The sequence below is a fragment of the Miniopterus schreibersii genome (genome assembly GCF_964146895.1).
Source record: "Miniopterus schreibersii genome assembly, chromosome: 5".
In the NCBI taxonomy this organism is placed as follows: Eukaryota; Metazoa; Chordata; class Mammalia; order Chiroptera; family Miniopteridae; genus Miniopterus; species Miniopterus schreibersii.
The window spans coordinates 14642204-14667287 of NC_138106.1; the positions used below are offsets into that span (position 1 = coordinate 14642204).

Here is a 25084-nt window from a genome sequence, read left to right on the forward strand (position 1 = left end):
GACCTTCTGAAGCCACAAGGCACCTTATGTCATCCTTGGCTCACAAAGCCAGACAGACATCTTTTACCTCTTCCCGAGGCTCTCCTACACGTGGGGTCGCTGGCTCTCTCACACAGGTGGGGTTCTCACGCACACACGTCTATTAAATTGGGTTTTCTCTGGTTAATCTGTCTCCTATTGATGTAATTGTTAGACCAGCCAAAGGACCCTTGAGGACAGAGGCAGTTCCCTCCTCCCCCACAGTGGTAAGACATTTCTTGGTCCGTGTGGAGAAGCAACCAGAAGTCTGGTATAAGCAGGAGACTCGGGGCTGAGGGGCTGGTACACAAGTGGAGGGGAAAACGGTCTGGAGAAGCCAGTGGGGCCCCAAGAGAATAACCGGGAAGCCATACGTTCACGTTGCATCGCCCCTCTGACAGTCAGTGCAGTTAGCTAGTTATTAACAAAGGGAGGGAGCAAGGGGATCAGAAGTCACCCTAATAAGCTAGGGAGCTGAATCGGACACGCATCCCGCTGCACTGGGACGTCACGGCATTCACAGGCTCCCCAGGGACCACCGCACCCACCACCCTCTGGACTGAATCCTGGAAGTGGACAGGAAAAACCTCCCTGGAGAACAGCCGGCCTGGGACTGGGATTATGGGGGGAGGGGGGGAAATTCCGTTGCCAGCACATGTGCAGCAGAAGCCAAGAGCACAGGTAGCCGTCCTACTTCGAGGCATAAAGGGGTGAAGCCTGGCCTGGGAAAGCACCCTACTGGACAAGGGCATGGAAGTCCTGGAGGTCTGGGAGAGGGCCCAGCACAAGCCTGGGAAAACCCCGGAAACACAGGGTGATTTGAAAGAGGGCTCCCTCATTCAGAAAACCAAGAAAATAATACGGATGATTATCAGGAACTTCAGGGCAGTTGTTGCCAGAGCCTGTCCACCCTCTACACCCCGAGGGTGTGCTATTTCCCTCCACCCCAATAAATCTTACCACTACACTTAAATTTCTCCCGGGCGTGTGCCCTTTGAAATGAACTTCTCATGACACTGCAAGAACCCATTTCACCCGCAACTATCTGCCCCCCAGCCCTGCTCTGCGGAGTCCCTCCTCCAGACTGAAGTTTGCTGAGTAGCAAAATGATGCCTTCCTCATTTCTCTCAAAGCACCTATTTCAAAATGTCACCCGTAAGTAGACATTATTTACCCACAAACTTCATCCACAGAGATTGAGGTTCTCTATAAATACTTAACACATAATTTATAAATCAGGACCAGGGAAAATATAAATTATAATTGAAAGCCAGACAAGCGGAGTTAAGAATGTGAACATGCAGACAGATAGATTGTAAGTATTTGTTGTACTGGATTGGGACCCACCCCTTCCCCGCTCCCATTACTCACTCTCTCTCTCACACACACACACACTCCCTCCCTCTCTCTCTCTCACACACACACACACACACACACTCTCTCACACACACGCATCTCAGGAAAGCATTCAAATTTTGATTTGGATAAAAATTAAGTCTGTCTTTTTCCAACTGTGCAGTCTATTGCCTTCCCCGTGTTCTCTAATACACAGATGCTAATTTCAGAATTCTCTGGCAAAACAAATGCAAACAGGGTATTTTGCATTATGGGTAAAACAGACCCGTTGCCATGGTGAATATTTCCACCACCTCCATAGAATAATCTCTATCACTCCATTTTTAAAAACCTGCCTTTGCTTCCTTGCTCATAAAAACCTCAGGCCTGCTTCCTTTAATTAGCACGAGACAGGACAACTGAGTACGTGGTGTAGGAGAAAGAAAAGAAAGCAAAAGCGCAAGTGAAGTGTCTTATAAAGATGAGATCACAGAAAACAAAAAAGCAAAGAAATAGACATAATAGCAAAATGAGTAAATAATGTTTCTCTCTTTATGGAAAATCCCAAAGCTAATAAAGGAAGGGTTAATGACAGTAAGAAAATCATCCCTGTTATAAGCACGTCTGACTTGATTGCCGCGATCTTGGCATTAATTCCCTTCTAATATCCCAAAGTGAATTCAGATTTCCCTAGCAACCATCGCCATGGGCCATTCTGGTCTCATTCTCTCCATAAGTGCATTTATTCCCCCACAGGCGAGTTAAACGTGTGATTTCTGTGCATGTATTTGTTTTTTCTGCCTTATACCTAAAATATAAATGCATATAACTATGGAATAAAGACAGCTGATGTAATTTTGCGTAGAAGTAACAAAATCTCTGGCAATCACAAGAAACTAAATAAAAAACAAGAGACTTTATCTAACTCACAGCAAACAAGAATCCCATGTAATACAAATAACTATATTTTTGTGTTTTTTGTTGTTAATTCTCACCTGAGGATATTTTTTCCATTGCTTTTCAGAGAGAGAGGAAGGGAGGGAGGGGGAAAGAGGGAGAGAGAGGGATGTTGATGTGAGAGAGGCATGTCAACCAGAAGCCTCCCCCACGTGCCCCCGATCCGGGGACAGGGACCGAACCCAAAACCCAGGTATGTGCCCTTGACCAGGAATTGAACCCCAGACCCTTTGGGACACAGGCCAACACTCTAACCACTGAACCACACTGGCCAGGGCACAAATAACTATTTTTGAGTTAAAATCTCACGAGAGCAATTACAAAAGCATGTTCCATTTGACAAATCTATTTAGATAGCACACAACACCCATGTTTTTCTTAGTAGATGTTCCAAGACTAGATAAGGTAGAAGGTAACTGGAACTAAAGCTCCAGGTTCTGGAGCCGTGCTGACCAACAGAGTAGGCGCTAGCCAATACGGCTACCGAACACCAGAAGAGTGGCTAGTGTGAACTGAGGTGTGCTGTAGATCAAATACTGATCAGATTTCTAAGACTTAGTGTTAAAAAAATTATCTCATTAAGTTTAATCTGACCATGTGAAAATAATATTTTGTGTATTTTGGGTTAAACAAAATAATTTTCTTGAAAAACTAGATGATTTCCCAACTCTTGCCTCAATATCCCTGCCAGGTATAACCTGTTGGGGCTGAGCAGGTGCCTGAGAGCTCCAATACATCTGAATCCCACATAACATCTGCAGATATGCTGCCTAAGGCAGGCCAGAAAAAAATTTTAATTAAAAAATTAATATGAAGTATTCTTCCTACCCCAGGGTTGTCAGGAGAGTGGATTCAAATGAGATGTGTGTGAAATTGTCTTAAAAAGTAAGGAACAATCACTCTTTTAGCCCGGGGTTACCAGTTTATTCCAGAAGTATCAGATTTCACATTGTACAACCAAGTTGGTTAAAAAGTCTTCTCAATTCTTAACTGTAGAACTACCTGAAACAAAACACTCAGAAGTTTTTGTCTGGTCTATTAGAGAAAGCACCCAGGGGAATCCTCTGGTATTTCAAGAGTTCAGAGCACTCTTCACTGGGGAATCAGAGAGACTAGGGAGAGTCTGGTAGAGTCACTGTAACCGGCAAAGATGCAGTGCAAGACATTGGGTTCAGTGTATCAGAATGTTCCTTGGGTTCCTTGAGAGCATTTCATCTGTGCAGCCAAACCATCCTTCCTTTGGAGAAACCTATAAAACTCACAAAGAACATACATCTACCACAGTGATTTTCGGCCTTTTCCTCTCATGGCACACATAAGCTAATTACTAAAATTCTGCAGCACACCAAAAAATATGCTTTTTGCTGATCCGACAAAAAAAAAAAAAAAAAAAAGGTATAATTCTGAATCATTCACACCAGGCAGCTATTGTTGTGTTGGCTGTTGTCATTTTTCAAAAAACTGACAATCTAAGGGAAAAGAGGTCAGTGTCCTTGACTAAATAGTGAGGCTAAAACTTCTTGTGGCACAGAGATGAAAATCTCTGATCTATCCTATGGGAAGGTGAAAAAGTTACCATGATTATTTATGGTAACCTTCTTTCTCCAAATCTCTATATATTTTTATCTCTTAGAAGTAAATGAAAATAAAGTCATTCCCATTTCAGCTGATAAAATATCTTCCAAAAAATGAAAATGATTTAACAGTTTCCAAAGAAATCTGAATTGTTCAGTACGTATAAACACTAGTTAACTTGACCATCAGTCCTTTTTCTCAGCAACTATCAAAGGACAAACTAAATGGGCCACTTATCTCATACCTACCCTAAAAATAGACTGCTATGATCTCCTTCCCTTGGTCAACAGGGCTGGCAATAGTCTTTTCTTCTAAGAGCACCCTAACAATGAAAATAAATTGCAAATACTGCTGAGTCAAGTTAAGGCCTTTAAGCCTTAAACTCTAACTGGCTAACTATTAGAAACTCGCAGAATAGGGGAGTCCATGAGGTGAGGGAAGAAAGGCTACAGACAAGACCAGGGGGAAAGCACAGAAGAGAAAAAGTGTGTCTTTAAGTCACAGCTTTGCCACTGAATGTAGAAACATTTTCAACTTCCTTCCCATTTTCTTTTACATGGAGATAGGAATGCATTCAACAAATTGTACAAATCACAAAGAAATGCCACTAATAGAGCCCCCAATCACAAACTCTGTGTATGGGCTTCCTGTACAGATCGCTTCAGCAGGCCCAGGTGGCCTTCACCATCCCCATCACAACCTGCCACTGCACTGTCGGCCCTGGTGAAGACACTGAGTAGACAATAAGGTAAGGAACCAGAGCTAGAAAAGCGTGACGCTTTTTACTTCCACTTAGCACCACCTCCTTAAAAGAAACCAATCAACCAATGATTCTAGGATATTACATTTGTTTTCTCAAGCAACACAAGAGAGGTGAAAGGCAGTAATGTAAAGCCATAACCTCATTTTAGTTAAATTTTAATTACTTCCTGGGTTACTTTAATAACTATTTTAAAGTTCACATCCATTACTTGCTGGCCACCAAATGAAGCAAATCAAAAATTCGCAGTCTCAAGTCATGCCTTTATTTCATTACATTCAATAATGAGAGGAAAGGTATAAAACAAGGCGGGGGTGGGAGTAACAGGCTGCAAACAAGAGATTAAAATGAGGCTGGAGTGGTATAAATTCTGCCCATTACTGAAGGCGTGGCACGTGGCAAAGCTGACACACAAAGCTGGTCTGTGCAGGACACTGAGCCCAGCCCTGCCCAACTCCTCTCCGATGTACTTCTTCTCGATCTTCAAATGCTCTTTCCCCTCTAGGGGTTTTTCTCAAGCCAACAAACATGAACTGCTGTCTAGTACGTAGTACACCTTTCCCCATTTACTCAATTAACATGCACTGTGCCGTACACTGGGAATGAAAGGAAAAATAAACAGACAATCCCTGACCTCACAAAATGTACGGCCTGTCGAAGGAAAACAATCACAATGAAGGCACACCTTGTAAGTGTTACAACATGCTCCAGCGGCGGGAAGCTATTTCAACCATCGTGAGGCGCTGGTATAACCTGGAGTAGTGGCTGGGCAGACACAAGGGACTCCGAAACTGACCGGATGTAAGCAGTGAAAGAGCAGGAGTCACGTACAGAATCCAGATTTCTGCCTGGGCACTTTGGTCGGCTGAAAACGCCGTTTAATATGAGAGGCCACAGTGGTACGTAGACAGGATCGACTGAAGGGGCCTGTGGGAAGTCTAGGCAAAGATGTCAAAAGTGGGTGGTTTGAAATTATGGGCAAAGCTTGGGGAACAGACTAGAAACAGACTGGAGACTGTGAGGACATAAGTGGCAGCTGAAGCCATAAACTAAGAAAGCCCAACATTGAAGGTGCAGAAGGAAACTGGGCCCACAAAGGGATATGAGGAACAAGGTTCTAGATCTGGGTGGCTGGGAGTTAAAGGAGTCCTTCTACCTTTACCCTGGGTTTGCTCCTGTCCCCTGGAATTACAGCCATATGTCAAAACATATGCAAAACAACTGCTGGCACATCTGCGAGTGCACCGTGCATTTCTCGCTCTCCCCACCTGAGGCCCACTCCTACATGCACTGCAATCTGGCTTTTCTCTAACCGCTACAAAAACTGTCCTCCCTGTGCAATCGATTAAGTTCCTGAACGTTCTTGGTAACTTCCTAATGTAAGACCCACTGGCCCCATTTCTGTAGGCCGGTGGGTCTCACCATACTGAGAGGATGAGGGGTATCTGAGACCTCATGCCTGTCACTCCTGATTGTTCACCTTCTGCCTACTGCTAGATGTTGACGTTCCAGTGTCACATCTCACCTTCTCTTCTGGTCCTTCCTGCTTGTCCTGGTTAACCTCCCACGGATGTCTCCTATCAGCGGTGATTCTCAATTCTCTCACTAATCCTCCCCCCTCTCTCCTGGGATCCAGTCCTTTGTTTAAATCTCCTTACCGGATATTTTTCACCTTCAGTCCCCCTCGGGCGCCTCAAATACAACCTGTTCAAACTTAAGCTCATCATTGCCTTCCTAAAACTTGCTCTTTTCTTTGTAAGTGACATCAGCATTCACTCAAGCCAAAAATCTTACTGCTGCTCTCCAACTTCTTCTTGCCACTCAAACAACCAGTTCCACAGCATCTCCCTCAAAACAACTTTCGGATCAAAGAGGAAGCCCAAACACCTCTGCTATGTTTCAACAGAGACTGTTTATGCCCAGGTCATCCCAGATGGAGTCCTGCCTTAGACCTGCCAGGTCTGCCTGCCTCCAGAACTGCTGCGAGTTCTGCACCATTCAAGAGAATGATGCTGGTGTACACCCTCGCTTCAATGCGTCCACGGGCTTCTTGGTGCCACTGTGGGGTGGGGGAGTGAGGGGCACTTTACCTTGACAGATCTCTATCACTTCTCATCTCCTAATAAGCTCTTGGAACAGCCTGTAGATCTTTGCCCACCCAAAGTGTGATCAGCAGTGACATCATGGGGAACTTGTTAAAATGCAAAATCTCAGGCCCCACCCCACACTTTCTTTGTAAGAATGACTCAGGTGCACATCAAAAGTTTGAGATGTGCTGGCTACATGCTTTATATGCACTTAATTTCTTAGCTCCCAAGACACGTCATACCATTTCCGATCTCCATGTCTTTCCAAAGCTGTACCACCTGCTGGGAATGTCCTATTGAACCTTCTGCACCTTGCAGTCCTATTCTAATGTAAGGGCCCCTAGCACAAGCATAGGACATAGTAGGCCATAAATATGTGAATGACTGGACCATTTAATCAGTTAATTAACAGATGAGTCTGAGGTACTGAAGTGCATTCAGGTGGAAGTTGAATGTCAGGCAGTTGGAAATAGAGGCCCAAAATTCAAAGGAGGGGTGGGCTGAGCTGGTAATCTTTTTAAGTCACTAGCAACTATTTGGAGGTTATAGTAATGAATAGGTAAGGTCACCCAAGTTTAAGATGGAGATGAAAAGATGACTATGTGCCAAATCATGGGGCAGGCTAACACTGAGAGGCCTACTGTGGAAGGCAGTGTAAAACAGGTTAACAGGGCGGGAAAAGACAACAGGTGTCAAGGAGCTCCAAAAAAATAAATGGATCTGGCCCATGTTACTGTTACCTTTGGCAACTGAAGCGGGGGTGGGGTGGAGTGGAGTGGGGGGTAGAACAGAACACTGAGGCCAGAGATAAAGCAGATGCTTAACTGCTCTAGCCTAATAACGGAAAGAAACAAGGCTAGTGAAATGACCACTACATGGATCATCACTAGGGGACAAGAAGGGAGAGAAAGAGAAATGGAACAGACGAGAGCTACATCATATACATGGGTCTAGTGGCAAAGAGGCTGAAAACTTACAGTCATGCAACATTTGCTGAACATTTGCTCTCTGCCACATTCCACAAGCCGACACTGGGACTGTAACACTGGACAACACAGGTAACGCCCTGCCCTCTGACCTAGTGCAATGAGATAAATGGAGGAAATGATGGAGACGGCACAACAGACAGGTTAAGGAGCCAACATAGGGGGGCTTGCCTTGAAGAAAAGGAAGCTTTTGCTCTGGTGGTTGGCATAAATGGCAGGATGGTAAATATGAAGACAGGGGTACATGGAGGAATAAAGTTCACATCTAATAATTTTTTTTAATGTAAAGGAAAAGATTCCAGAAAAGCAAAAAGATAAACATTTCACTTTGCTCCTCAACAACTCTGTTGTTGGATCCCCATTCTTGACACATAAAGCAACTGAGGCACACAGAGAAGACAGAGGCCTGCTGCCATCAAATGGCTGACAAGTGGCTGGGAGACCAGAATCATTGGCCAGTACATTTTAGTTCCCTTCATGTTGACAGTGTGAAAAACAGCAGCACCCCAAACTTTAACAAGATCCCCAGGTGCTGCTGCTCAGCTGATACATGAGCCACATTAGTCTACACCACCAGTCTACGCCCTGGATCCTCATGTTTTCAACAAAGACAAAGGATTCAAAGGGCTAATAATAAAAGCCTTCATACTTGGCACACAGTCAAGCCAACAGCACGTTTTATGAAATGACTAATAACCAGTAATAGAAATTTAGGATGTGGATCAGAGGTAATCAAAGAGGAAAGTATGCCCTGGCTGGATAACTCAGTCGGTTAGAGCATCGTCTCAATACACCAGGGTTGTGGGTTTGATCCCCAGTCAGGGCACATACAAGAAATCAACCAATGAATGCATAAGTAAGTGGAACAACAAATCGATGTTGTTTCTCTCTCTCTTAAATCAATAGGTAAAAAAATGTAAAAACAATTTTTAAACAAGAGGAAAGTAGCTACTTTATAGGCAGAATAGCATAGTTATAAGAGAAAGAATTAAGAAGGAAATTTGTGATCTTGGCAAGTTCCAGAGCCACTCTGTGCCTCAGTTTCCCCACCTGTACAACAGGGATCATCATAATACATACCCTCAAGTGAGTATATGTAAAGCCCCTAAGACAATGCCTGGTATTTAATAACTTTTAATCAAGGCTTTAATTTCACTACCACTGCTACTGCTCTACTACTACTGCCACCACCATTACTAAGACTGTAGTCTGACTTGCTACCAGGTTAATAGCAATGAAAAGGAATTCTATCAGCAACCAGAGTATGCCACAAAACTTTACAACCCAACCAGAGACAGCTCTAGAGGAAGCTCTACCACTCACAGCACTGCCATTTTTAAAACATGAAAGCCTCCACCTTGTTTTGCCAATTGTAGGACTATGCTACCACTCAACTTGAGTTCATAGCAAGAAATTCCTAAAGTGGCAAGAAGTAGCTGAAGAAATACTCAAAACCATACACCAAGTACACAGTTTTTGAGTTGTGTCCTAAGTTAGAAAATTAAAATTATAAATAGTTGTCGCCCTGCTGGGTGTGGCTCAACGGTTGAGCATCAACCTAGGATCCAGGCGATCAGGGTTCGATTCCGGGTCAGGGCACATGCCGGGTTGCGGGCTTGATCAATGACTTTCTCATCATTGATTCATTGATGTTTCTGTTTCTCTCTCTCTCTCCTTTCCTCTCTCTTAAATCAATAAAGATATATTTTAAAAAAATAAAAGTAAAAATAGTTGTCTTGTAGTGGGATGTTCACTGTACCCTACTGTACACATTATGAGGGCTCTGTATGTATCAAAATACCCTCGGTTGAGATTGTGCCTACCACAGTGAGGCATCCATAAAAATCCAGACAATTATCCAAACACCCTTGGAAAAATATTTCTCTACGTGGTTTGTTCTACTTTTCTGGTTTAGATGCAGCCTAAAGCATTTTTCCCCCCCCATAAAGAACACAAGCATCGTGTTCTCAGTTTCAACTTCAGTTTGGCCCTTGACAAAACAAAAATGGGAGTGTACCATGTAAACTGGTTACTGACCCTTCATCTTTTCCAGAGAAGCTTTACTTTGGAAATTTCAGCCAGATCTAAATGATATGTATCAAAAAGGTGGAGGTAGTGCTATAGGCTCAGATAGAAGATTAGCTTGTTAATAGAATGCTGATCCCAAGAGCAATGCTCACAGCTGTGGCACCCAACAATGGAATTAACATTTCAACAGGAAGCAGAGAGCCATCCCAACAGAAAGGGCCACCTGATCCCGCTTCAGAGCGCTTAAAAAAATTACCCTTCAGGAGGCTGCACACTGTGCGCCTCCTAGCGTCCCACCTACGGATTTTTTTAATGAATCATTTGATTATGAAAAGAGGCAAATACTTATTTTGACAAACAACATGAGCTGGTTAAAAAACTGTCAAGGAAACATCCGTTTTTTTCAAATACCAAATGATTATGTTTCCTAACGGGTCACGCATTTTTAAAACGTCTCCTTTGCCGTCCCGAGAAGGGCGCAGCTGAAACGCGCGCTTGGCGAGTCCTTTAGGAATTCATTACCTGTGCTAGTCATCCCATCTTATCTCAAAATGAACCACACCATCGAGGTTACGAACTTCCCCTTCGCACTTTGTCCCGAGACTGCGGAAATCAATACTGCATTTCTGCAGGAACCCATTTGTGATTTTCCACCGTCTACTGTGAGTTACCGCCCAGCGAGCGGCTCGCGCCGGGCTCGCCTCGCGCCAGGCCGAGCGCGCTGCGGCTGGGGCTCGCCCAGCCTCGTTCCTAGAGGTACCTCGGCGACCTCGGGCCGTGTCCACCTAACCATGGCGTTTCTAACCCAGTCTCCCCGCCTCGACTGCTCAACACCTAAAAACTCGCCGCCCTAGGCTTTGAAAGCTGGTGACGCTGGACGGCCACGACGCGGCGGCTAACGAGGGAAGGGCAGGGGCAGATAAAGCGAAGCCCGCACCCGCGGCAAAGAATGGAGCGGGAGCCGCGCCAGGCGCAAGCCCAGCGCGCCGCGCCCACCCCCCGCGCCGCGCCCCGGGAGCCCCTCCACCGCGCCGCGCACCCCGGGGCTCCGACCCCCGCTCCGCCAACGCCGCCCCTCCCCCCACACCCCCGCACGCCCCCGCGGGGCTCCCTCCCCAGCCGCGCCACCTTCTCCGCTCCGGCACCCAGCCCGGCAAAAATCACCCGGTGCGATTCCGCCCGCACGGCCACCGCTGCCGCAGCGCCCCCAAGTCGCGCCCACCCCCGCCCCGCGCCTCATTGTTCCCGGGTGGCCGCAGGCGGCGAGCGCCCCGGGGCTGGCCAGGCACTGGGGACACTAGGGACCGCATTGCCCCCGCTCACCAGCGACTCCGCACAGGAGCAGGAAGCGCAGCAGCAGCGCCATGGTGGCCCCGGCGGCAGGCAGGGGGCTCTCGCCCGGGGTGTGAGTCTCCCGGCGCCTCGCGCGCTCCCGGCCGGCTCCCAGCTGCGGCACCTCTGCACCCCCGCACCACCCCGCCCTCGCTCCGCAGGTGAAACGCGTCACTTCCGGCACTGGCAGAGCTCCGAGGCGCTCCCGGGCTCCGCCGGGCGCGTGGGGTTGCCATGGCAACCGGCCGCGGGGCGCCCAGCCTGCCCAGCGCGCCCGGCGCGGGGTGCGCCCCGACTCTCTCGAACCGGGAGCCCCCGGGTTGGCGCGCTGGGCGAGAAGGGGCGCTGGGAGCCGCTCGCCGAGCCTGAGCCGCGGTCCCCGCCTCCCCGCCTCCCATTAAATCGGGATTTGTGCACCCGCGTCGGGCCAGCCCGTCCCCAGACAGCTACACTGTGGTCACGCCCTTGCTTCCGGAGGCGACCCCGGACAACCCTCGCCCGCCTGCCGGCCCGGGGATCTGGGGGGCTGCGGTGGCACGACCCCGCCCCCGGGTCGGAGCGGGCTGGGCGCCTCGGGCCGCGCGCGCCCCGCGGTTTGCTGCGGGGCGGGGCGCTCCCGCCGGAGGCTCCGCCCATTTGTTTCCACCTCGGGGAGTTGGGAGGCTGAAGAAGGCTCGGAAAGGTTTCCCCCCATTCCCAGGACGACTTAACCCCTGAACTTCAGCTGCGGATTTGAGAAATACCCAGATTGCCTTCCCCACCTTGTGTGTAAAGGTTATTCTGGCCTGAAATTGGCCAACAAAGACCAGTGAGCGTGGACAGTGGGGCTGGGTAAGGAGCGCTCAGGGTTTGGGGGCGGGGGTTTGGAGGATCGACCTGGGAACTGGACATGTCCAGTCGCCAGGTCCACCCTGCAGTGTCGCTGCTGCCTCCCGGTGCCCTCCACACGTGTCCTCGTGTCACTTGGCCGCTTGCTCTCAGTTGCTCCTTTCAGATAACGTCTATTTATAGCTGCTGAGACATTGGTGTCCCGACGGTTCACCGCGGGAAGGAGCCCAGAAGCGGCGTGGCGCGGGGGGTAGTTTCTTGGGCTCCGAAATGGGGCAGTAACTGGGCAAGCGACTCAGGAAGAGTTGGCTCCGACCTCAGGGGGAGCTGGGCGAAGTAGGTGAGAGCACCCCAGAAAGAGTGCTCGGCGCCGGGCCTGGCACAATAGGAAATATGTAGTACAGTGGAAGCTAAGAAAAACAATATTGGAAAGTTCTTATGTCTTGGACCAGAAAAGAGAAGTCAGCAATCAGGAAGACCAAAATTGCCCAAGTGCACTTTAGCCGGGTGGTGGGTAACCGTGGCTGCACATTACAATCACCTGTAGAACTTCTACAAGATGCCGATGCCTGAGCCCCTCTGCAGAGATCCCGATTGAACTTCTCTCCAGTGGGATCCTGGCTGAGCCAAGGAGAGTCCAGAGTAACCGCTAGGGACGTCCTATTAGCTGAGGAAACAGGAATTCTACCGGATATAATCGAAGGTATAAAATATTTGTAACTTGAATTTTTACTCACCGCACTATACTTTAGGAAATTAGAAATTAAGCATTAAAGTTGTTCATATCTATTCCAGGCTGCTTTATGAAAACTTTTCTGGTATTAATCACTTCCAAGTGGCACACATTTGTTATAAAGTTGCTACTCCTCCACTGGGTAAAAATTAAACCCACCCTTCAGGGATCATCTCAACCATTTACTAGAGGAAATCTTTAGAAATTACCTAAAAGGATTTTCATCTTAATCCTTTCCCCTGGGACTTAAAAAAACAAAAACAAAAAACACACACACACAAAAACAGTCCTACCTTTTGTCTCCTTTAGTGGTAAGCATTTTCATAGCTCTCAGTCACTTTTCTTACTCTGAATATTTCTAGGTCAGAAAGGCACATTATTTATCTTTATCATTCTTGGAAGCACAGCCCTATAGTAGGTTCCCTAGTATTTGTCGAATTGAATAAATTCAGTTCATATACAGGGTGAGCAAAAGTAGGTTTACAGTAGCTCTTATGGAAAACACAATAATTAATAATAATACAAGAATAAACTTTCGTGCACTCAACTGTAAGCCTACTTTTGCCTACCCCTGTATTCATATATATTGACATGTGTTAAAAAAGGATTTAAATATCCATGCAGTAACTCACAAATTATTACATCTTAATTTATCTTTTTAGAATCTACTTTTAAAATGTAAATTTTACAAAATCAATGTTCTGATCTTCAGATTACTGAACACAAGTGAGTTTCATGAAGTCACTTTTGGACTTGGGTTTGTGGCTACATTACTTCATATTGGCAGTAGCTAAAATTATGCAGTTATCTGAAACTTCTTAATGTCACCTTAAAAAGCTTTTGTGGCTATTATCAGCTTAGAAAATAGCTCTTGGAAATTGTAATGAAATCATTTCATTAATTCTGGAACATACATTGATTGTTTGGTATCCTCAAACCAAGCTAAGAAATAGCACAGTCATTAAATGAGTTTCCCTTAGTAAAACACCAAGCACTGCACGTTATATAGCCTCTGAACCAACAAACGTTATTCCTGGCCCATCGAGAAGGTGATAATTATAGAGAACATAAATAGCTCTGAGGGTAATATAGCATCTGTCCTTCCAAAGGTTTCTCAGCAATGGATGTTTCAACACTCCCACAGGTGGTTCAGATGCTGTGATCACAGCCAGGAGTTGACTTACACTTAAGAATCAAAGGATTTTTCACTTCTTCTCCGCCTGGAACAGGAAGGTATGTGAAGCATGAAACTTTCTTTAATACCTGACACTGATAATCCTCATATTTTCTAGAAAGCAATAATGCTGTTCTTAACAAGAAACGAAGGTTCTCACAAGTGTGTTCTGTTTATGTTACCGAGAACATTGGTTTTCTGGGTTAATACCATCCAAGTCCTCTTTTTACCCCTGAGCAAATGAACTTGTAAATACCTACATTTTTGGTTTATGGCAGGTATGTAATATTTATAAATCAACCCTTAGCCAGTGACCCAGAATTTTTTTTTTTAGATTCTTAATAATGCACATTCCAAAATGTATACACACAAGTGATGCATTTATACAGACCAAAATTGAAGATATTATTGATGGCCTTTTAAAATGCTCTTACCCAAAAATAAACTATTTCTTCTAGTTGCTTTCTTCTTTGTTTTGGCCTCTGTCGCTTCATATCAGTTGCTTTCCTCCAATTTCTGCTATTTTGTGGTTTTCTGCTTAAAGGTTAAAGTAGGGCAGAAAATAGGAAGCCTATTGGAAGCGTATTGAAAGTGCTGAATTGTGTAGGTGATACTTTTCAATTGTGGTCTATGAATGGGTCAGTTTGGGGAGATGCCCAATAAAATTTGATTAAAGTCCAGCAGTCAAGCTTAAACACGGGGTGGCCAGGTTTCTAGAATAATGTGGGGGGAGGAATGGGGGAGTCAAAGGGTACAAAGTTTCAGTTATACAAAGTGAATAAATCCTAGAGATCCACTGTACAACGTAGTTAACAATACTATATAGTATACTTAAAATTTTCCTGAGAGTAGATCCTGTGTTTGTGTTCATAACACAAATAATAACAACAGTAATAAAATAATGAGGTCGGAAGGAAAGTTTTGGAAGCAATGGATATGATTATGGCACAGATTGTGGTGATAGTTCCATTTATACATATTTAATCATGGTTTTTTTGTTTTTGTTTTTCACATTAGCTTGGTTTCTTATTTTCTTCTTACAATCCCAATTATCTCATATTTCTTTAAATGTAAACATACTTGATATGTATTATGTGTGCAGTAATTACATGACTTGAAATCTTTGTGTCTGATTTTATTTTTTATTTTTTATGCAGATTCTTGATATTAGGCTCCCTTCTCAAGTGTATTATTTTCTCATAAGCTCATCTTTGCATAATTGTATCTGTGTGAATTATTTAAGGGTTTTAAGTGCTTTCCTTGAGGGAGAATTTGTATTAGCTTCTGGTAGGGTCTTAGGGGCACTACCAATTCAGGAAAACTTGAAAATAATTCTTGACATTAAGTTTCTCAGATTACACAGTTAATGTAAATTTGGATCAGAAACCAGCATGAGAGAGGGGCGGCTGTTATAAATTCTCAGATAAGGTTCGCCCCTCTCCTCTCTTCAGCAGCCCTTTTGTATAAAATCACACTCCTGTGCTCTGTGGATGAGCTGTATTGAGAAATCAAACCAGGCCTTCCTTTCTCGCTAGCCCTCCAGGTTTTTTCACTTAGCTTGCTCCTTTCAGTTTGTCGAATGACTTGAAAAACATTATATTTAGTTGCTTTTGTGAGATTCCATACTATCTAGATAGAAAAATTAAATTGTCAAGGATTTTCTGCATAAGTTTTCCTCAAAATATCTAAATTAGGGCATTTTCAGAGCCACATCCTGACTTTCAGAGGCCCTAGGTACTTTTGCCTTTGTGGACCTCTCTCATCTCAAAAAATACTTAAAATCATCTTTTATGGCTGTGTTCGTATAAAGTCAAGTTTAATCCATGCTGGATCATTATTATTTTTATTTTAAAAGAAATGAAAACGTTTTTACAGGCTCCAAGTAAGTTAGCTCTGAGCATTGCTTGTCTCCCTCCCTCTCTCCACCCCTAATATAAGTTGTTCTGGTGATACTGATAATATTAAAGGTGTCCTTTGAAAGGGAAGGAAAGAGGTGAACTTATAAATTTCCCTCTCAACTCTGTCTCTATTTCACCTCTTTTACCAAAAGTTCCTATCCTTAGGGTATCTTTGTCTCTAGTCTCTTTGCTCTACTTTTCTTCTCAGGCCAAAAAAAATCTACAAAGTACTAAATTTGTCCTGTACTAAAGATAAGAGACAGACATTTACCTAGAAATAAAAATTTGTTGCTTGTTTTATTGAAGCTCTTCCTTCATCCCCAAAGTTCCATAGCTTGTATTTTGGCTTTGAATTGTTTTGGATGAAAATAAATAGGACTGGTAGAATAAACCCAGAGAGCATCTCCTCTTTCTGGGATTTTACACTAACTTTGGTGGTGACCTTTAGAGAGAAAATTAAACTGTATGAACCCTATCAGAGTCCTCAGGAAGAAAGAATTATAATGGGCCGTGTTTGTGATGTGCACAGAGGGTGTTTTGAGAATAGATGACAATGTTTGCATAGTGCTCTGGGCATTTTAGATCAAAGATGCCATGCTTACCCAGCATTAAACCCATTTAGTTTATACCCAGATTATAAGTTTAAATATTACAGAATTGGATGGAGTCCCCATATACTTTATATCTTGCTGGTTTGTTTTTGGCTGGAGACAACTTTCTGTCTGACAGGTAATAACAACGCTTACATCTTTCATCCAAGGAGTTCAAAGAACTCAGCAATTATGACTCATTGTTCCTTAAAAATATCTCTACAGAACTCCAGATGACATGCATTGAAGTAAACTGGTTATAGGTAAAGAAACTACAGTCCTGGAGGTGTTAAAGTGTTAACAAGGCATTTCAGGAGTCAGAGATGGAATTCAAAATAACCCCCTTTCTTTGGATTAGACCATAATCAGTAGCATATATTCCTTCCCCTTGAAGATATGTTCTTCAGGGGCTTCAGTTGTGTTTATGATAAAGATAGTACTTCTTGACTATGAAGAGTTTAGCTCTTATGCACCTCTCCAAGCTCATCTCATACTCCCTGTCCTCCCTGTGCCTCTAGCCACTTAGCAGATGCTGTTCCCTCTGCCTGGAATACTTGGCTTTCTCAAGTGGTTATCTCCTAGCCATCCTTCCCAGTTCAGATCAAGCGTCCCTTCCCAAGAGAACCTTGGTTAAATCAAATTCCAGAATTACAGTTTCTCAAAGCACCAGGCACCTCCCCTTCAGAGCACTTGCCACAGTTGTAATTTTGTACTGGAATGTGTTCATTATTTGATTTTTTAAATTAATGCCTGTTCCACTCACCCAGCTGCAGGCCCATGAAGGCAGGGAACATGTCTGTGTTTCCTTACTCTTGTAGTGCCAGCATCTAGCGTAGTGCTTGATGCTAAATATGGGTTAAAACATATTTTGCTGACTAAGCTAATTCAGATTTTAGAAAAAGTGTTCTTTCCAAATTTGAACCCAAACCCTGAGCTTCAACTTGGAGTTATAATCAGGAAGAAAATGGTTGGCATTTTAAATGATTATTCTAACATGTTTGAATTGGAAACTGTACAGAGTGCCTTAACAGCCTAATTAAAAGCAACACCCTTAAAATTCTAGTAAGATAAAAGGAGACAAATTAGGAAAATAGTGAAAGGAGAGCTCAGAAAAACTGTAATTAAGGGGAGCTACTGCAATTTAACACAAAATTTATCTCTGGTGTTTGGAAATGTGAGATTAGACAGGGAAGCCAGTGGATTAAACCCAAGAAATGGACTTCTCTCTTTGTATATGGCTTCCAGTCATCTTCACGTTAACTTGAGTGGTCAGGAGGGGCTCACTGTAGATTTTTCTAGGGCACCTGAGGAAGACCGAGAGAGGACTAGATGCATTTGGCTTGTCTGTTTCCTGGCCTTATTGAATGGTTCACACCTGAGACTCCTGGAGAGTTGCTGCCAGCGAAAGCCTTAGATGTACTAACTGGTTTCTCGAGTATAACACAGAGGACAAGAGTCCCTCTTCTTAGAAGTAAGGCTTTTTGTTTTAGCAGAAAGAGCAACCTAGGTGTGTGTGTTGTTGGTTTGATTTTTGTTTTAAACAGGACCTGTTGTAATCCTGTTTGTGTTTTGGGAAAAACCCCTCTAGAGTCAGTAATAAGGATGGATCTGAAAAGAGAAACAGAAGGAAGGAGGTCATTGAAGGAATTAGTGTCGCAGTGATAGTAAGAGCTCATGGGTTCCAAACTCAGGTTGTGGTGGTGAGAGAGGTTTGGGAGATAGTTCAGAGAAAGAACCAGCTGGATTTGGGCCCAGCTGGACTTAGAGAGCGAGAAAGAGGAAACAATCAGAGCCTTCTCAGGTTTCTAGGTTTGGGCAATCAGCGAGTAAGGTACTATTAACTAAACAGGAATAGAGGACAAGCAGGTTTAGTGGAGTGTAAATGTTAGGGTTTTGGCACCTGGGGGACATCCAAGTGGACATGCCAGAAAGAGAGACGACCTGGCTGGAGATCCAGATTTCGGAACCTAGATTACTCTCCTTTGAGGAATTAGTTTGCTTTTTATATTGGTTGTAAATCTCATTGCAGCCATGCTGTAAATGTGGTTAATTTCCCAAGGAAGCCCATAAACACCCGTTTAGACTATAGTATTCCTCAAAGAACAGGATGAAATGTCACTCATGAGAAGTTCTCTCCGGGGACTTGCTTTCGTCAGGCCAACTCTGCACCCCAGGAAAGCACCTCTTCTCACTCAGATGCCGAATCGGGAGCTGAGACTTCTGTACCAAGCCTTGTTCTCTTTCCAGGAATAATGGGGCCTAGCATGTTGAAGGGCAAGTTGCGTAGATTACAGTGTGGAACTAGTATTGTTTGTAGCTTTAGGGAGATGGGATTATATTTGCTTTTAAAGAAGTGAGAGGGAGAATTGGCACATCTTTCAGGCAGGGAAAAGGGATCTAGCATGGATAGATGCCCTGGAAGGTTGTGGGTTCGATTCCTGGTCAGGGCGCAAACCCAGGTTGTGGGTTCCATCCCTGGTCGGGGTGTGTACTGGAAGCAACCGATCAACGTTTCTCTCTCCCATCGATGCTCGCACTGTCTCTCTCTCTGCCCCCTTTCTCTCTCCCTTCCCCTCTCTGTAAAATCAGTAGGAAACATCACCTCAGGTGAGGATTAAAAAAAAAAAAAGCATTTAGGTAGCTCCCATTTGTAGCATTTTAGTTTTTGTGTAATCCCACCAGAGATGAAGTACACTCCGGCTCGACCAAGCAGAAATGCACTGAGTGCATAGTTGGGCTATGTTAACACGACAGTAATTTAACACACTGTGTCCTGGAGATGTGTCAGGCCGTAGCTCTTTTGAATTTTTTGTTTCATTATTGCACATTTCCTACTTACTTGATTAAGGGAAGAAATGGACTTCTGGTCAGTAGTCTCAACATGTCCCATATGGCTCTCAACAAACGGCTGCTGGCTTCCCAGCACCCCTTTTGTGCAGATGTTCTTTCACGCTCTCAAATTGCTTAACGGATGGGAGAAGAATGAAATGGACAAACACTGGCAACTCAAACAGCAACTCGGATGACAACTCCAAGTGGACAATTAGGTTTGGTCTGCAGAACAGCCAGAAGCCATCTGCTTAAAGAGACGCCTGCGGATTCCAGGGGCAAGCCTCTCAGAACACTGCTAGGACTCCAGTTGCTCTCAAAGCAGAGGAGAGTCAAGTAAAGGCAGTAAGAAGGAAGGGTCTCAGTCCAGGTCAAGGCACAAACTAAAGTAGGTAGTAATCTTCAACAGAATGAGAAAATAAACATTTGGCTTCCTGATAGCCTAGGTCAAATCCGTCATCACTCTGTTTATTGGATTTTTCCCCTTAGACCCCAAAGGGCTGCTGAGAATTTTTAAGTAACAGTGCTGGGCACAGAAGCCTAAACTACCAGAAAGAGTAATGCATTTTTTCCATAAGCTACCTTTACCGTGGAATGGAGTATAATGGGGTTGAATACAAAGTAGAGTTTAACATAACCATTGTGGGAGGGATCAGTGAGACCAGGTGGTTTTCAAAGATGGGTATAGAATTGGGCCCGTTTAGCAGGCATACTGATTTTAGTATTGGTTGGGTAGACTGTAGGTGACCTAAGTGGTACAGAATGGATGACCTACGTGGAAACCCAAAGGAGGCGACCCCAGGCAGCACAAGGGGAGAAATGGGGAAGGAGACAACCATGGACGAAAGCCAGTAGAAGGTATGTTGATGAGCAGATTGACTCTGTGGACAATGGGTCAATCCCAATGGGAGATCCTGCAAGAGACAGTCATTAGTAGTGTAATAACTATGTGTGGTGCCAGTTGGGTACTAGAAATGTCAGGGTGAACACTTTGTAAAGTATATGATTGTCCAACACTTGAAACTAATACAAAATAATATTGAATGCAAACTCTACTTGAAAAATAGAATTAAAAAAAAGAAGCCCAGCCGGTTTGGCTCAGTCGTATCTCAGACAAAGGAAGCGCTGCCTTCTACGTTAGACATTGGCCCCGAAATGGTGCACCTCTGAGTGTTCCCCAGCAGTGGCTGCAGCTTCCGCAGACATTCGCAGCACAGCTGCTGCTCAGCAGGTTGGAAGTGACTAGAGTCATATCTGAAAACTGCAGTGAGCTGGAGTAGGAGAGGAAAAAGATGGTTTCAGGAATAGACCAAGTGGCTCGTGGAAAATAGTCTCTGGTCCCCGCTAGACCAATTCTGGAAGAATATGAGAAACCTGGCGTTCCCAAAGGATAAAAGGAGCAGATCTGGGGAAATACAAATGTGTGGGTGCTTTTGCCCATAGTTTTCCCTAGGCTTGGCTTACCTAAATGTAAACACTCAGACGTGTGCAGTTCCTGACATACTTGAGAACCGAGATATTTAGACTATATGTGACCGTAAAGGTTTGGATAAGAAAGGGGTTCTATGAAGGAAAGAAAAGATTTAGGGGAAAAAAAAGAGGTTGAATGTAAAGAAGACGACGACTTGGGTTTTCTGTTGGCATGTTACACGTGGAGAGGGATGCTTGACAGCAGGCTCACTGAGCCAGAGCAAGTATGTATTCATGAGGTTATCGGGAAGTCTCCTGTTGAAAGCTGAGGACCTGACCGATTCGTGGTTGATCACACTGGGATTGATTACAAGGTGGAGGTGCTGGCTGGGTGAAGCGCCCAGAGAAAAGAGAGCAGCAGCCTAACCTAGTGTTAAGCCGGGTTTCTGGATTTGAAACTGACCTTTTTCCTACCGTAACTCCACACACCTAAAATTGTCTGTTTTCTTATCAGACCAAAGGGCAAAGAAAGAAAGAAAAAGTAAAACACTTTACCAATCTGCGACGTCACTCAGGTGCCATTTTGTGGTGATATTTTTGTCGGTTTCCTTTGTATTGCTCTTAAGAATCCTGCCCGAGCGTATTATTCTTGTTGCCTCTGTCCTCCTGGGGGCAGCTCAGTTCTGGATGCTACCCCTGGTATCTCTGTGTGCTGGTATGTGGATGATGGCATGGAAGTGACCATTACAGTAAGGGCTTTTTGTAAAAAATGTAAAAATTGTGTTTTAAATTTAAAAAAGGATGTTGTACACATTTATAGTCTGGCTATCAGTTTTATATATTGCGGTCAAGTATGTTCTCAATCTGTATTTATCCATCCCATCAATAAATGTTAATTATCAAAATAAAAAAGGGGGGTTCTATGGAATGTAACCTCACAGGGTGAGCTGATCATAACTCCCTAACTGGGCAGGTCATGGTGGGTAGTCACGCCCCAGGCATATAAGGTTTTTGGTAAAAGGTTTCTCTTTTCCTTAAGCAAGCCCTGTCCCTTGTTCTTGTGCATCTAGGTTAATACACCTTTGAAATGCCAGGGTAACCCTCCTTCTCAGACCCCTTGGAAGCAACCACCCTCAAGGTAACATAATCTTGCTAACTATCCTGTAGTCTAATCTCCACCTTGCTTTCTCCCACCTTCATGTAATCTTCCTTACGGTCTCTTCTTAATTCCAAATGCATAAAATAAACAGCAACTGTCACTCTTGGAAGCATTTGAGACCTTGCTTCTTGGCAGTTGTCATCAGTTTGGCACAAATGTATACTTACAAAAATTTACTACAGGTTTGGACATTTATTACGGTGACAAAGGTGTTAACACTCAACACCTTCTCAGTAGGGTATTAGAAAAACCTGTAGCTGGCCTTGGCCGGGTAGCTCAGTTGGTTACAGTGTCATCCTGATATGCCAGGGTTTTGGGTTCGATCTCCAGTCAGGGCACATACAAGAAGCAAAATGCTTGGATAAGTGGAACAACAAATCTATGTTTCTCTTTCTCCCTCTCTTCTCCTCTCTCTAAAAGACAAACAAATAAAAATCCTGTAGCTGAAAGTAAGATAAGCAGCTCTAACTTGTTTTCTTGATTGTTTTGGCTCTGAATCACCTGCTGATCCTTTCGAAACTCCCGTACCAGCCTCTTCCTAGCTGTACTGTACTGATTCATGGCCGGCTGCGAGCTTCCTGGTATGGGGCTAAATATAGACACCATAAAATTCTCAGTCTCCAGCTGTTCAAGGTTCACACTGAAACACTTGGACTTTTCCTCTGCATCGTGCTAATTGTTCTAGGTGGCTCTGTTTCTATTTGCTACCGTCAGTTCTGTGTACGTCTTGTACTCTGAAAAATGGCTTTCTTTTTGCTTCCACTGCTGTGGTGGGAGGGCTTTAGTGATGGCCTGCTTTTGGAGGGAAGTTTCAGGTGGAAGGCTTTATGAGGACTCTCCCACTGTTTAGAAGCAATTTGCTTTGGTTACTTGGGGCACTACTCAATGCCATTGCCTTATCTCCATCCCTGCCCGATTATTTGTAATTATTACATTACGTGAAGCAAGAGAAACATTGGCATGTGAAGAGCAGGTTGTTAGCAGTGAGGATTTGGGGTCTGATTGCTTTAGATTTTAGCCTAGACCTTCTTCCAAACTGTGTTACCTTGGGCAAGACACTTAACTGTTCTAACCTTTGATTTTTTGAGCTATAAAGTGGCAATTAAATGACACACAGTAACAATTCCAAAAGATTCCCACTCCCCCTTCTCTTACATGTTTTCAGCACTTAAAAGGAGAGAGCTATCGTTCTGTGTTATTTATTTATCTATTTTTAAATATCTCATTTTATTTGTGGAAGGTAGAGTTGGTAAATGAAGAACACAGTGAAGAAATAAAATGGAGTCACTATAGTCAAGTTGCTAAATTACTAAAATCAGGTAGGTTAAGGTCTGAAGAAACACTTCTATCCTTGTTTTAACTAGGCTGGGAACTTAAACTTTTTAACTTTTTAGTTCAAGTCAATGCCTGGAGATACATCGACCCTTCACATCACCCGCTATTACCCCCGAAGGACTCAGGAAAGAATGTTCCAGTGTCCGGACCACCTGGCATCCATTATCCAGACCACTGGTCATCTAGAGGGTTTCCACCTCAGACCAGTCCAGAAGCTAAGAATGCAGGACTGATTGTTCCCAAGAATGTCCTGTGGAATAAAAAGTGGTCCTATGGAAAGTAACCTCACAGGGTGATCTGATCATAAACTTCTACCTCGGCAGGTCATAGTGTAGGTAGGTATTCATGCCCCAGACATAAAACTTCTTTAGTAAAAGGCTTATCTTTGCCTTAAGCAAGTCCTGTCCAATGTTTCTGTGCGTGTAGGTTAACACACTTTTGCAATGCCTCCTCTCAGATCTCTCCTAAGGCATGAACGCACATAATCTAAACTAGCCTGTAATCCAGTCCTCACCTTGCTCCCTCCCACCTTCATGTATTCTTCCTTATATTTCCTCCTTAATTTCAAATGCATAAAAGAAACTGCAAAACTTATTCTTGGCTACCCGGCATATGTTGTCAGTTTGGCTCAAATTAACTCATAAAAATTTTCTACAGGTTTGAATGTTTCTTGATAGACAGTACTTTCTGCTCTAATGTTACCTAAGTAAACATGAACAGGAGTTTGCAGCAAAGAATATAAGGGTTTATTTTTAGGAAGTGGCCCTGCCCAGAGACATAGATCGGCTGGTGCTCAAAGACCTGGCTCCCCAATGACTTTCAGGGGCTGGGTTATATGGGGGAAAATTATTAATCATTGTGACTAAGGGAGTTAGGGTCATGGTCAGGGTGATGGTCTCTACTGATTGGTTGGTGCTAGGGTAGGGGGTAGTTAATCATTGCATCTGGTCCTGATGTTAGTCATGGCGTTTTTTTTGGTCTGGTTTCACCACTTTTCTGGGTCTGGAGCTGAAACACAACTGAGGCCTAGATGTTATCTCTAGTTTGACCGAAACTCTGTCTCTGTGGTCAACAGACTCAAGGCTTTTTTGCTAAGATTACTTGATGAAGGTCAGAACCTCATTGCACTGAGAGATCATGCAAGGGAGAGGCAGGCAGGTGAGTCAAGGTGCTGGATGAGGCCAGTTTGCATCAAAAGGAAAGACAGGAGAAAAGGTCATAAAGAAATGAAGTTTCTGCACAGTTACACCAAGACCTCAGCTTTTCTTTCTCCTTTGGGACACTCTGGGTATTACCTAGTTGTGTTTTCGGTATGCAAACCCTAAAACTCTTAACTAAATTTTTATCACTTATTTCTAGCAAAGCTTCAAGACTCTTTTTGAGTTCATTCAACATAACATTTTTATTTAGGGTTGCAAGAAAACTTTAGTTTCTCTGAAACTTACAGTTCTTTGTGTTCTTTGTTTACAATCTGCATGTGATAAAATTTTAAAAAAATTAAATTTGCTCAGAGATTTCATTCTCTATTTCAAGTGATTTTCTGACCAGTAATATTTTTCTCAAACATGGAATTTTTGAAGTTTTTGAAGTTTTTAAAAATAAATGATAATTAGAAATTTATTGAAAAGGCAAATGTTGGTGAATTAACAACTAATGGCAATTTTTTTATTGTGGTATAATATATATAACAAAAATTATTATTTTAACCATATTTAAGTGTATAGTTCAGTGGCAATAAGCACATTCACAGTGTCATGCAACTATCACTACCATCCACCTCTAGAGCTTTTTCATCTCCCCCAACTGAAATTCTGTCCCCATTAGACAATAACTTATTTTCCTCTCCCCTGTCAACGTAAGAACATCCAAACCTGTAGAGAATTTTTATGAGTTTATTTAGCCAAGCAGCAAGCTAGACCTTAACTATTCTGGAAAATGACAGTTTGGCAGTGTTGTGTGTGTTTTTTTTAATGCATTTGGAATTAAGGGGAGAAAGTAAGGAAGATTACATGAAGGTGAGAGAAAGCAAGTCAGGGACTGGATTACAGGA

At 43.9% G+C, this 25084-nt stretch overlaps 1 protein-coding gene and 1 long non-coding RNA gene across 4 annotated transcripts in view; one reads left to right on the forward strand and one right to left on the reverse strand.

Annotated features, from left to right (window-relative positions):
- CXADR (CXADR cell adhesion molecule) overlaps nt 1–11229 on the reverse strand; it is a 50153-nt gene extending 38924 nt beyond the window's left edge. For 2 of the 3 annotated variants that reach the window (XM_081138249.1, XM_081138248.1), the window contains exon 1: nt 11070–11229. In XM_081138249.1, the coding sequence (XP_080994375.1) occupies nt 11070–11112 (43 nt within the window). In that variant the 5' untranslated portion in view covers nt 11113–11229. The remainder of the gene's footprint in view (nt 1–11069) is intronic. The other variant, XM_081138250.1, reaches the window with a different exon arrangement.
- Nucleotides 11230–12128: 899 nt separating this feature from the next.
- Nucleotides 12129–25084, forward strand: part of LOC308557430 — a 173335-nt gene continuing 160379 nt past the window's right edge. The window contains exons 1-2 of the long non-coding RNA XR_013998834.1: nt 12129–12609; nt 13784–13872. This is a non-coding gene — a long non-coding RNA (uncharacterized lncRNA). The remainder of the gene's footprint in view (nt 12610–13783; nt 13873–25084) is intronic.